The sequence below is a fragment of the Dendrobates tinctorius genome, unplaced genomic scaffold (assembly GCF_039654945.1).
Source record: "Dendrobates tinctorius isolate UK_male_01 unplaced genomic scaffold, ASM3965494v1 ptg000025l, whole genome shotgun sequence".
In the NCBI taxonomy this organism is placed as follows: Eukaryota; Metazoa; Chordata; class Amphibia; order Anura; family Dendrobatidae; genus Dendrobates; species Dendrobates tinctorius.
Window position 1 is genome coordinate 5,749,452 of NW_027361693.1, and position 13,075 is coordinate 5,762,526.

The window sequence follows — 13,075 nt, forward strand, 5'->3', positions numbered from 1 at the left end:
CACTCAATACTTGGTCGGGGCTCCTTTGGCATCAATTACTGCATCAGTGCGGCGTGGCATGGAGACGATCAGCCTGTGGCACTGCTGAGGTGTTATGGAAGCCCAGGTTGCTTTGATAGCAGCCTTCAGCTCGTCTGCATGGTTGGGTCTGGTGTCTCTCATCTTCCGCTTTACAATACCCCATAGATTCTCCATGGGGCTAAGGTCAGGCGAGTTTGCTGGCCAATCAAGCACAGTGATACTGTTGTTTTTAAACCAGGTATTAATACTTTTGGCAGAAGTGTGGACGGGTGCCAAGTCCTGCTGGAGAATGAAATTTCCATCTCCATAAAGCTTGTCGGTAGAGAGAAGCATGAAGTGCTCAAAAACTTCCTGGTAGACGGCTGCGCTGACTTTGGTCTTGATAGAACACAGTGGACCTACACCAGCAGATGACATGGCTCCCCAAACCATCACTGATTGTGGAAACTTCACACTAGACCTCAAGCAGCTTGTATTGTGTGTCTCTCCATTCTTCCACCAGACTCTGGCACCTTGATTTCCAAATAAAGTGCCAAATTTACTTCCATCTGAAAACCATACCTTAGAACTGGACTGATGCTCAGTGGTCCTTTTCTCCTTGGACCAGGTAAGACGCTTCTGGCGTTGTCTATTGGTCATGAGTGGCTTGACACAAGGAATGCGACACTTGTAGCCCATGTCCTGGATATGTCTGTGTGTGGTGGCTTTTGAAGCAATGACTCCATCAGCAGTCCACTCCTTGTGAATCTCCCCCAGATTTTTGAATGGCCTTTTCTTAACAATCCTGTTAAGGCTGCGGTTATCCCGATTGCTTGTGCACCTTTTTCTACCACATTTTTTCCTTCCACTCAACTTTCCATTAATATGCTTGGAGACAGCACTCTGTGAACAGTCAGCTTCTTTAGCAATGACCTTTTGTGGCTTACCCTCCTTGTGGAGTGTACCATTAAGTCAGCAGTCTTCCCCATATGGGATAGTGGAGCCTACTGAAACAGACTAAGAGACTTTTTAAACTCTTAAGAAGCCTTTGCAGGTGTTTTTTGTTAATTATTCTAATTTACTGAGATAATGACTTTTGGGTTTTTAGTTGGCTGTAAGCCATAATCATCAACTTTAACAGTAATAAACACTTGAAATAGATCACTCTGTAATGACTCTATATGAGTTTCACTTTTTGTATTCAAAAGCTGAAATAAATTCACTTTTAGATGATATTCTTATTTTGTATTGGTTTGTTCTAGGGAGTAATTTTTCTGCATACGCTCTCCCACCTTTTTTGGTCTGTTTGTTATGCTGGATATTTACTCTATTTTAATAGAGCGCCGGGGGGGAGCGCCGCTGATTGCGGCCATGTGTCAGCTGATTATCACAGCTGACACCCGGCACTATGTGCCAGGGGCGGTCACAGACCACCCCTGGCACATTAACCGTGGCACACTGCGATCAAACATGATCGCAGTGTATCGGGAGCATAGGAAGAATTACGCAGGGAGGTAGCTCCCTGCAGGCCCCCGGATCCAATATGGCCGTGGGGGCCTTCGGGGACCTGAAGGGAGGTGGCTTCCTCAGTGCCTGCTGAGAGCAGTCACTGAGAAAGCCTCTGCAGCGCCTATCAGATCGCTGTTCTACTGAATGCTGTGCGAAGTGTCAGATCAGCGATCTGAAACTTTACAGTGATGTCCCCACCGGGAAAATAAAATAAAGTAAAAAAAAAAATCAAGTACAAAAATAATTTTTAAAAAAATTCCTAAATAAATTAAAAAGAAAAAAAACAGATATTCCCTAATAAATTCTTTTTTTTTCTGTAAATAAAGAAAACAAAAACAATAAAAGTACACCTTTTTAGTATCGCTGCGTCGGTAACGACCCGCCCTATAAAACTGTCCCTCTAGTTAACCCCTTTACCGCAGAACAAAAAGTGCAATAACGTGCGATCAAAAAGTCGTATATAAATGACCATGGTACCGCTGAAAACGTCTTCTTGTCCCGCAAAAAAACGAGCCACCACACAGCATCATCAGCGGAAAAATAAAAAAAGTTATAGCTCGCAGAATAAAGCGATGCAAAAATAATTATTTTTTATATAAAATTGTTTTTATTGTATAATAGCGCCAAAGCATAAAAAAATGATATAAATGAGGTATCGCTGTAATCGTACTGACCCGAAGAATGAAACCACAACCTCAATTTTACCACACGTGGAACGGTGTAAACGCCCCCCCCCCCCAAAAAAAAATAATAAATTCATGGAATGCTGGTTTTTGTTCATTCTGCGTCCCAAAAATCGGAATAAAAAGCGATCAAAAAATGTCACGTGCCTGAAAATGGTATTAATAAAAACTTCAACTCGTCCCGCAAGAAATAAGACCTCACATGACTCTGTGGGTTAAAATATGGAAAACTTATAGCTCTCAAAATGTGGTGATGCAAAAGCTATTTTTACAATAAAAAGCGTCTTTTTGCGTGTGACAGCTGCCAAACATAAAAACCCGCCATAAATAGTAAATAAAACCCCCCTTATCACCCCCTTAGTTAAGGAAAAATAATAAAATTAAAAAAATGTATTTCCATTTTCCCGTTAGGGTTAGGGGTGTTTTGGGGTAGGGTTGCAGTTAGAATTGAGGGGTTTCCACTGTTTAGGCACATCAGGTGCTCTCCAAATGCAACATGGCGTCTGATCTCAATTCCAGCCAATTCTGCGTTGAAAAAGTCAAATGGTGCTCCTTCCTTTCCAAGCTCTGCCATGCACCCAAACAGTGTTTTACCCCCACATATGGGGTATCAGCCTACTCAGGACAAATTGCAAAACAACTTTTGTGGTCCAATTTCTCCTGTTACCCTTGGGAAAATAAAAAATTGGGGGCAAAAATATCATTTTTGTTGATAAAAAATTTTTTATTTTTATGGCTCTACGTTATAAACTTCTGTGAAGCACTTGGGGGTTCAAAGTGCTCACCACACATCTAGATAAGTTCCTTGGGGGGTCTAGTTTCTAAAATGGGGTCACTTGTGGGGGATTTCCACAGATTAGGCACATCAGGGGCTCTCCAAGGCAACATGACGCCCTCAGACCATTCCATCAAAGTCTGCATTCCAAAACGTCACTACTTCCCTTCCGAGCCCCGACGTGTGCCCATACAGTAGTTTTCTCCCACATATGGTGTATCAGGGTACTCGGGACAAATTGGACAACAACTTTTGGTGTCCAATTTCTCCTGTTACCCTTGGGAAAAAAAAGGGGACTACAAGATCATGTTCGTGGAAAAAATGATTTTTTTCTATTTTCACGCCCGGGCGTTATAAACTTCTGTGATGCCCTTGGGGGTTCAAAGTTCTCACCACACATTAGATAAGTTCCTTGGGGGGGGGGGGTCTAGTTTCCAAAATGGTGTAATTTGTGGGGGGTTTTCACTGTTTAGGCACATCAGGGGCTTTCCACACACGACATGGCGTCCGATCTCAATTCCAGCCAAAAAAGTCAAACGGCGCTGCTTCCCTTCCGAGCTCTGCGGAGTATCTGCGTACTCAGGAGAAATTGGACTGCAAAAGTTATTGTGCAATTTCTCCTGTTACCCTTAGTAAAATAAAAAAAATTGGACCCGAAGAATTTTTTTTGTGAAAAAAAATTTAAATGTTCATTTTTTTTTCTTTAAACTTTCCAAAAATTCCTGTGAAGCACCTGAAGGGTTAATAAACTTCTTGAATGTGGTTTTGAGTACCGTCAGGGGTGCAGTTTTTAGAATGGTGTCACTTTTGGGTATTTTCTATCGTATAGACCCCTCAAAGTGGCTTCAAATGTGATGTGGTCCCTAAATAAAAGGTGTTGTAAAAATGAGAAATCGCTGGTCAACTTTTAACCGTTATAACTTCCTAACAAAAAAAACAAACAAATTTTTTGTTCCCAAATTGTACTGATGTAAAGTAAACATGTGGGAAAAGTTACTTACGGTATTAAGTTTTTTGTGTGCCATATCTCTGTGATTTAAGGGCATATAAAAAATCAAAGTTGGAAAATTGCGAAATTTTCAAAATTTTTGCCAAATTTCCGTTTTTTTCACAAATAAACGCAAGTTATATCAATGAAATTTTACCACTAACATGAAGTAAAATATGTCACGAGAAAACAATCTCAATCACCGGGATCCATGGAAGCGTTCCAGAGTTATTACCTCATAAAGGGACAGTGGTCAGAATTGTAAAAATTGGCCCCATCATTAACATGCAAACCACCCTTGGGGGTAAAGGGGTTAATAAAGAATTTTGATCATTTTGTATCCATTTACTTTAGTACTTGCACATTTTTCTTTTTGCCTGTGATTGTTGCTTTTGGGCTACAACCCGTATCCCTTGGTACATGTTGGGCGACAGGCTCCATGTCGTTTATATGGGACACCCACAGGATCATACTCAGCTGTGATATACATTGAACCTTTTTTTCTTTTGGATTTTGGCTTTTCAAGTACTATATGTAGCTTGCTTCTAATGTTTGCTTTACGATTCTTACAGGCTTTAAACCGGGGCATAGCAGCCGTTAAAGAAGATGCCATTGAGATGCTTGCCAGCTATGGCCTGGCATATTCCCTAATGAAGTTCTTTACCGGTCCAATGAGTGACTTCAAGAATGTCGGGCTTGTGTTTGTGAATAGCAAGAGGGACCGGACAAAGGCTGTACTATGTATGGTGGTGGCCGGCATCGTGGCCGCTGTCTTTCATACCCTCATAGGTATGTACGGTATATTTCTTTAGGTTGTTACAAATGTAGGAAACAACTACACGCTGATGTCTTGTGATTCCTGTTTTAACAAGGACCTTTCACTAGATTATGTAGCCGTGATTGTGGAATAGTTATATTTTTCTGTATCACTCTTAGGCCTGTTTCACACTTCCGTTTGTCACCATCAGTCAAAATCCGCCGTTTTGCAAAAAAAAACTGATCCGCCATTTTGCTTGGCGGATCCGTTTTTTCCCCATTGAGTTGCATTACCGGCGGATCCTGACGGATGGCCATCCGTTGGATCCATTTTTTTGCGGATCCGCCAAATTTTTGCCGTCCGCTGAGATCATCGAACGGAGCCTGTAACGTTTTTTTTGCCCTGCGGATCAGCATTTTCCCTTATTAACCCTGAATCTTGTCTGGCTGCTGGAAGAAGATTCTCTCTCTCTCTCTCTCTCTCTCTCTCTCCCTCCCTCTCTCCCTCTCTCCCTCTCTCCCTCTCTCTCCCTCTCCCTCCCTCTCCCTCCCTCCCTCCCCTGCGGTTCCTTTAAAATTCTTCAGCCAACGGATCCATCAAAAAAACGGTTCTTTCGCTCGCTCTCTCTCTCGCTCTCGCGGTTCCTTTAAATTTTTACCGCCTGCGGATCTGTTTTCCGCTATTTTGGCGGATTTTGACTCCCAGAAAAAACTGAAGTGTCAGACAGGCCTTATTCCAAAGGTATAACACATGGTGATATAGGTCATCCAATGTACAAATGTGTTCTGCTCTGTAGAAGCAAGAAGGGACAACACTGGTCTCAGGAGAACTCGCAGAGCCACGCTGCAGTCATCTTGTTTTCTGTAGGCATTTGTTTTTACCCTCTGTACAAACATTTTGACTCCCCAAATTGTCTCTCAATGCTTCATTGGGGGACACATAAAGAATGGGTAGTATGCTGCCACCCGGAGGCTGACTCTAAGAATACATCTTCGAAAAAACGTCTGCTCCTCCCCAAGTCTACACCTGGCCAGCTGATATCCAGCTATTCAGTTTAGCTTAGTGTTCAGTGCACATCTTTGCGTAGCTCTTACCTTTGTATCGATGGACACAAGTTTTAGCAGAACAGTACTGCAAGTGGCAGTTGATGGAGTAGTCACCTGGGGGATTGCTATTCTGCCTTCTGCAATGCTGTTATAAGTTTTCTCAATGACTGCTTTAGGACATCACATGGATCTATGTCTCCCAATAAAGCTCCTGAGAAAAGAGGATTTTTGGTACTCACCATGAAATCTTTTTTCAGAGTCTTCTTTGGGGGACATAGCACCCTTCCTTGTTTGGGTGATCTTGGTTACTCCTCCCACTGTGTTTGCACTAAATGAATAGTTGGATGTCGGATGTTCATCTTTAGGCTGTTGAGGAGGAGCCGACTTGTTTAGCAGGACTGTGATAGCATATTATCCATGGTTTCTATATCCCTTATTGAAGACTATGATAAAGTGAGTTTTTTTTTTTTTTAATTTATTTATTTTACTTTCTCTTATAGCACCACTAATTGCACAACATTTAACAAATATCATCATCTTCAATCCTACTTTTCTTTTGTTTGAGTTCAGGAACCTCCACAAACAACGTCATTGTTCTAATTTATAAAATGTAGTTAAAGGCTTTTTCTACTACTCGCACAACCCATTCTCAATTGCTGTATTGCCCCTGATAAAATAATGAAAGCTTATACACTCCTCCGATGCCAGCACCATTCCAGCGATGTCGCCGCCTTGTCTCAGAGACCTTGTGTGACATTGTCTTATCTCGCAAGCCCTGCAGCCAATCAGCCGCCACGTCACTCTCCCTTCCGTCAGATGTAATTGACATTCAGAGAGAGCAGCAACTCTCACTACTTCCAGGTGTTGGTAGTGTCCAAAGGATGTGAGAGTGAAGTGGCCGCTGATGGGACGCAGAATTTCTGGAACATGACATCACGGGAGACCAGGAGCCGGAGTGGCGGGAACATCACCTGATAGGAGTATAGCTGTTTTTTTGTTGTTTTTTTATATAAAGGGAATGTAGCAATTGAGAAGGTGTTTTGCAATTAGTGGACAACCCACTTCAGACTGATACAATAGGTAGTAGCTAATGATGAGCGCACGTACTCGGGTAAGGTGTTATCCGAGCCCGCTCGTGTGCTAACCCAGTGTCTATCGCGTGCTTGAATAATATGAGTCCCCGCAGCTTCATGTCTCGCGGCTGTTCAACATATGCAGAGATTGCCTAACATACCTGCAATCCCTGCATGTGTTGGGGCTGTCGAACGGCCGCGAGACATGAAGCCGCGGGGACTCATATTAATCAAGCACGCGATAGACACTGGGTTAGCACACGAGCGGGCTCGGATAACACCTTATCTGAGCACGTTCGCTCATCACTAGCTGTAGCTTATTCAATAACTACCAAATACAACACCTTTTATCCTCTTTCCCCTCTATGACAAGGCTGTTTTTTGATTGGCCAGCGTCCGAGAAGAAAAAGCAAATGCCCACATAAAAGTGCTGTGGTATATATCCAGCTGGTGGAAGAAAAAATGTGAATATCTAGCACCGGGGGGACATAACAGAGAGAAACAAGTATAATAAAAACTGTTCTAGAATCAGTGGTGCAGCACCCTTACAGGAGATGCTCAGATTAAGTAAAACATGAAGTAAAAGGTCCTCTTTAACCTCTTAATGACATACACTTTCATTGTAGGCTGCTAAGGAAAGTATGAAGCAGGCTCATTTGCTGAGCCTGCTTCTTACCGGGCAGTTGCTGGCTGTTAAATAGTCGGCATCTGCCTCTAACTACAGCGACCGGAGTGTGCTGTAAAAACAAAACCCAAAAGAAAGTGGAAGAATTTATTCTCAAAATTTCGCTGCACTTGGAATTCTTTTCCCTTTTTTTAGTATATTTTATGGTAAAATGAATGCTGTATTTCAAATCTAGAACTTGTCCCACAAAAAAAACCAAGCCCTCGTAGGTTTATGTAGATGGGTGGATAAAAGAAAAAGTGTGGCTCTTGGGGCAAAAGGAGGAAAAAGGATAAAAATGTAAATTCCCAGGTCATTAAGGGGTTAAAACTTCAACTTCGCCATTGGTTTCTTTTTTGGAGGGAGGTGGTTTATAGTGTTCAATATATGATTTAACAATAATGACCTGACTGTATGATTTTCCAGATCAGTATTAAAATGCCAATTTTTCTATTTTTTTTATTATTTTATTGGTGAAAAAAATTGAAACTTGTAAGAAAAAAAAAAATGAAAAATTAAAAAGTTGTTTGTAATGCCATTTCTTGAGATACGTGCTGAGTCTAAATCACTTCTCTCATTGTAGTATTGAGAGAAGCAGCTTAGACTCTATTTGACACGTGACCACCCACTTGCAGTAGGAGTTCTGACAGTGCCCGCATTGCACGTTTGGTAATAAGTTTGGAAAACTACTTATATGCAGTATCGGAAAGCACACACTTTGGGCCAGCAGTCAGTCACGCTGCTGGTCTGTACTGTGGTCATATGGAGTGCACTGCACCCCAATAAGCAAACAGGAAGCCAGGTGTCAGTGGAGCTGTGCGCTCCAAAAGACCTATCATAAGCATAACCTTTTAAGATACTGAACCTTTCCTACAAGAATTTCCTGCAACCTGTCTGGTAGCCATATTCTGTTTTATGGCAGTCTGTTTTTTTGTGTCCAGTAGTCACTTACTTCTTATAGACAGAAACTGCCAATGTTCTTTTCCATTCAATCACAGCATATAGTGACCTGGGATATTACATCATTAACAAGCTTCACCATGTGGATGAGTCTGTGGGGAGTAAAACGCGGAAGGCCTTCCTGTACCTGGCAGCTTTCCCCTTTATGGACGCCATGGTGAGCACTCTTGTATTACATTTCTACGTTTTCTTATCTTGTTCTAGATTTGGTATTAACAGTACACTGTGTGGAACACTTAGATCGTGATTCATCAAGACTGGTATTTTGTTCACAGATCTTGATGAAGATCTTTCTGGATTATAGTAATTCATTAGGAGACACGCACCTCTTTATGACTTTGGCTCTTCTTTTAGATGTTATATACTAACGTGTGTGACAGCTTTATCATGCTATACATACATATTGGGTTTGAGTAGATTTTAGAAATTTGGGGATATTTTGAATTTGACAATATGTATAATGTTGTGGTTGTCAACTACAGTACAATCACCCAGTAATCCTGTGTGTCGGAAAACAGCCTTATTATACAGTGTTAGGCGTTGCATGATTGAAAACTTTCATTACCCTTTTTTGTTTAAAGGGGTTGTCCACTACTAGGACAACCCCTTCTTAAACTAAATGTTCAGCCCCGATAAAATAATAACGCCTATACCCACCTCCCATGCCGGCACCGTTCCCGCGGTGTTGGCACTCACTCTCTCTTTGCCTGTGATTTGGTGTTGGGACAAGTGACGCCGGCACCCAATCAGTGCTGGCTTCACTGTCTCCGCCTTCAATCAAACTGAACATGAAGAGGAAGCCAGGGATCACCTGATCCCGGACTTCCTCTTCCTGTTCAGTTGTCTGAAGGCGGAGACAGTGACGCCAGCGCTGATTGGGCCCCAAGCATATCGTGTCATTCCACAACATCACAGCCCCAGGACTGCAAGTGCCGACACCGGGGGAACAGCGCCAGCACAGGAGGGGACTATAGGCTTTATTATTTTATCGGTTATCGGGGCCGAACATTTACTTCAAGAAGGGGTTGCCCTAGAAGTGGAGAACCCCTTTAAGGGTTAGTTCAGACGAGTGTATTAAACAACCCTGTGCTGTGTGTATGCCAAGTGGGTAGCATTCGGACAGCACACTGACCAATGCAATGCTATGTGGCAGTTCACATGAACGTTTCTACACAGGGACCCATAGTCTGCGGCTAAAAAAATCACAGCATGCATTGTTTTGACCTGGATTTTGTATCCGTCTTGCCTATTTCAAGTCAATGGGTGAGCAAGGAATGGATCACATATGGGTTTCCATCTCTCATGCGTTTTTCATTGATCTGTTCCAATTGTTAACATAGTGAACTGTATTTGTCTATTTATGAAATTGTTCATGTGAAAACTGGATGCCATACACATGTACAAAACCGATATACGGATAGCACATGTACATTAAAAATAGGCACACGGATGACCATACAAATGAAAATGCCAATACGCAGTGAAAAATCATAGACGTGAATTTTCTTTCGTGAAATGACAATGTTTACCTGTCCTGATTTTTTTCTTTTTTCTACAAGGCCTGGACACATGCTGGCATTTTACTGAAGCACAAATATAGCTTTCTAGTTGGATGTGCCTCCATCTCTGATGTCATAGCACAGGTGTGTATGTTACAATGAGCTCATCTGTGATGACATATGCTTTTGAGTTCATCTCTGTGGTAGCACAGGTAAACATGTAGAATTTTCTATGACGTTAGAGAACAATACAGTCGTGTCTGAAAGTGTTGGCACCCTTGAAATTACTTCAGAAAATGTAAATATTTTTTGCAGATAATTATTGCAATTAGACATATTTTATTGTTCACGTTTATTTTCTTTCTGTGTATTGGAACATCATAACAAAGCAGAGACAAAAATGGCAATTGGACATAATTTCACGCTAAACCCCACAAATGGACAAAATTGTTGGCACCCTCAACTTTATATTTGGTTGCACACACTTTGGAATAAATAACTGCAATTAATCGCTTCCTATAACCATCAGCAAGCTTCTTACGCCTCTTATCGGGAACTTTGGACCCCTCTTCTTTTACAGACTGCTCCAGGTCTCTCATATTTGAAGGGTGCCTTCTCCCAATAGCAATTTTTAGATTTCTCCACAGGTGTTCAATGGGATTTAGATCCAGCTACTTCAGAAGTCCCAGCTCTTTGTTTCCATACATTTCTGGGTGTTCTTTGAAATGTGTTTGGATTTCTTGTCGTTTTGGAAGATCCATGACCTAGGGCACACACCTAGCTTTCTGACACTGGGCAGTAAATTGCAACCCAAAATCCTTTGTGTGCAAGGCATCATGAGATATGAAGATTATCAGTCAAGGCACCCAGTGCCAGAGGCAGCAAAACCACTCCAAAACATCTTGTTTGTCTGTAGGTACTATGTTCATTTCTTTGTAGGGCTCATTCTTTTTCATTAAACAGAATGATGTGCTTTACCAAATATTCTATCTTATTCTCATCTGTCCATAATATGCTTTCCCAGAAGGATTTTGGCTTACTCACATACATTTTGGCAAACTACAGTCTAGCTTTTTTATGTCTATGTCAGCAGTGAGGTCCTCCTGGGTCTACTGCTAATCGTTTAATTTCAATTCAAATGTTAACGGACAGATTGCACTGACACTCATGCACTGAGTCTGCAGCACAGCTTGAATTTCTTTGGAACTTGATTGGGGCTGCTTATCTGCCATCCGGACTATTGTGCCTTGCAACTATTCATCAATTTTTCTTCTCCGTCCTCCAGGATGATTAGCTGCAGTGCCATGGGTTGTAAACGTCTTGATTTATGTTGCGCACTGTGGACAAAGGAACATCAAGATGTCTGGAGATGAATTTGTAACCTTGAGGTTGTTGATATTGCTCAACAATTTTGGTTCTCAAGTCCTCAGACAGTCCTCTTCTCCTTCTTTCTGTACTCCATGCTTAGTGTGGCACACACAGACACACAATGCAAAGACTGAGTCAACTTCTCTTTTTATCTGGTTTCAGGTGTGATTTTCATATTACCCACACCTGTTACTTGCCACATGTGAGTTTGAACGAGCATCACATGCCGTAATCAAAGTTGTTTACACACATTTTTGGAAAGGTGACAACAAGTCTGTCCTGCCAAGGTTTGGTGTTTAGTCTGAAATTCTATCCAATTTGCCTTTTTTCCCTCTATTTTTTGTGTTGTTCCAAAACACTGAAAGGGAATAAACATGTGTATAACAAAACTTGTGTAATTGCAATAATTTTCTGGGAGAAATACTTCATTTTCTAGAGCAATTTCAAGGGTGCCAACACTTTCGGCCATGACTGTAATTGTTATTTTGAGCTTTTTCATGATATCATTGCACAGTTCACTATGTTTTAGATGATATCTGATGTTATAATACAGATGATAATTCTTTATTGAGGTAATCTCAGATATCATTGCAGGCAAGAATGTTCTTTTGTAGAAACTCCTTGTGTCAAAGCACAAAGAGTAACTTTCAGAGACCCTTGTATGTGTGTGTATGTATGTGTGTGTATATATATATATATATATATATATATATATATATATATATATATATATATATATATGGTATAACAGTATGTCAGAACATTATATGACTTACAGTGGGGAAAAAAAGTATTTAGTCAGTCAGCGATAGTGCAAGTTCCACCACTTAAAAAGATGAGAGGCGTCTGTAATTTACATCATAGGTAGACCTCAACTATGGGAGACAAACTGAGAAAAAAAAAATCCAGAAAATCACATTGTCTGTTTTTTTTTTTCATTTTATTTGCATATTATGGTGGAAAATAAGTATTTGGTCAGAAACAAAATTTCATCTCAATACTTTGTGATATATCCTTTGTTGGCAATGACAGAGGTCAAACGTTTTCTGTAAGTCTTCACAAGGTTGCCACACACTGTTGTTGGTATGTTGGCCCATTCCTCTATGCAGATCTCCTCTAGAGCAGTGATGTTTTTGGCTTTTCGCTTGGCAACACGGACTTTCAACTCCCTCCAAAGGTTTTCTATAGGGTTGAGATCTGGAGACTGGCTAGGCCACTCCAGGACCTTGAAATGCTTCTTACGAAGCCACTCCGTTGCCCTGGCGGTGTGCTTTGGATCATTGTCATGTTGAAAGACCCAGCCACGTTTCATCTTCAATGCCCTTGCTGATGGAAGGAGGTTTGCACTCAAAATCTCACGATACATGGCCCCATTCATTCATTCTTTCATGTACCCGGATCAGTCGTCCTGGCCCCTTTGCAGAGAAACAGCCCCAAAGCATGATGTTTCCACCACCATGCTTTACAGTAGGTATGGTGTTTGATGGATGCAACTCAGTATTCTTTTTCCTCCAAACACGACAAGTTGTGTTTCTACCAAACAGTTCCAGTTTGGTTTCATCAGACCATAGGACATTCTCCCAAAACTCCTCTGGATCATCCAAATGCTCTCTAGCAAACTTCAGACGGGCCCGGACATGTACAGGCTTAAGCAGTGGGACACGTCTGGCACTGCAGGATCTGAGTCCATGGTGGCGTAGTGTGTTACTTATGGTAGGCCTTGTTACATTGGTCCCAGCTCTCTGCAGTTCAT

The 13,075-nt window shown here is 41.5% G+C and overlaps 1 protein-coding gene across 1 annotated transcript in view; it reads left to right on the forward strand.

Annotated features, from left to right (window-relative positions):
- ANKH (ANKH inorganic pyrophosphate transport regulator) overlaps nucleotides 1–13,075 on the forward strand; it is a 152,019-nt gene that overhangs the window by 95,934 nt on the left and 43,010 nt on the right. The window contains exons 2-4 of the mRNA XM_073569444.1: nucleotides 4,528–4,744; nucleotides 8,494–8,612; nucleotides 10,015–10,098. Coding sequence (XP_073425545.1) covers nucleotides 4,528–4,744; nucleotides 8,494–8,612; nucleotides 10,015–10,098 — 420 coding nt within the window. The remainder of the gene's footprint in view (nucleotides 1–4,527; nucleotides 4,745–8,493; nucleotides 8,613–10,014; nucleotides 10,099–13,075) is intronic.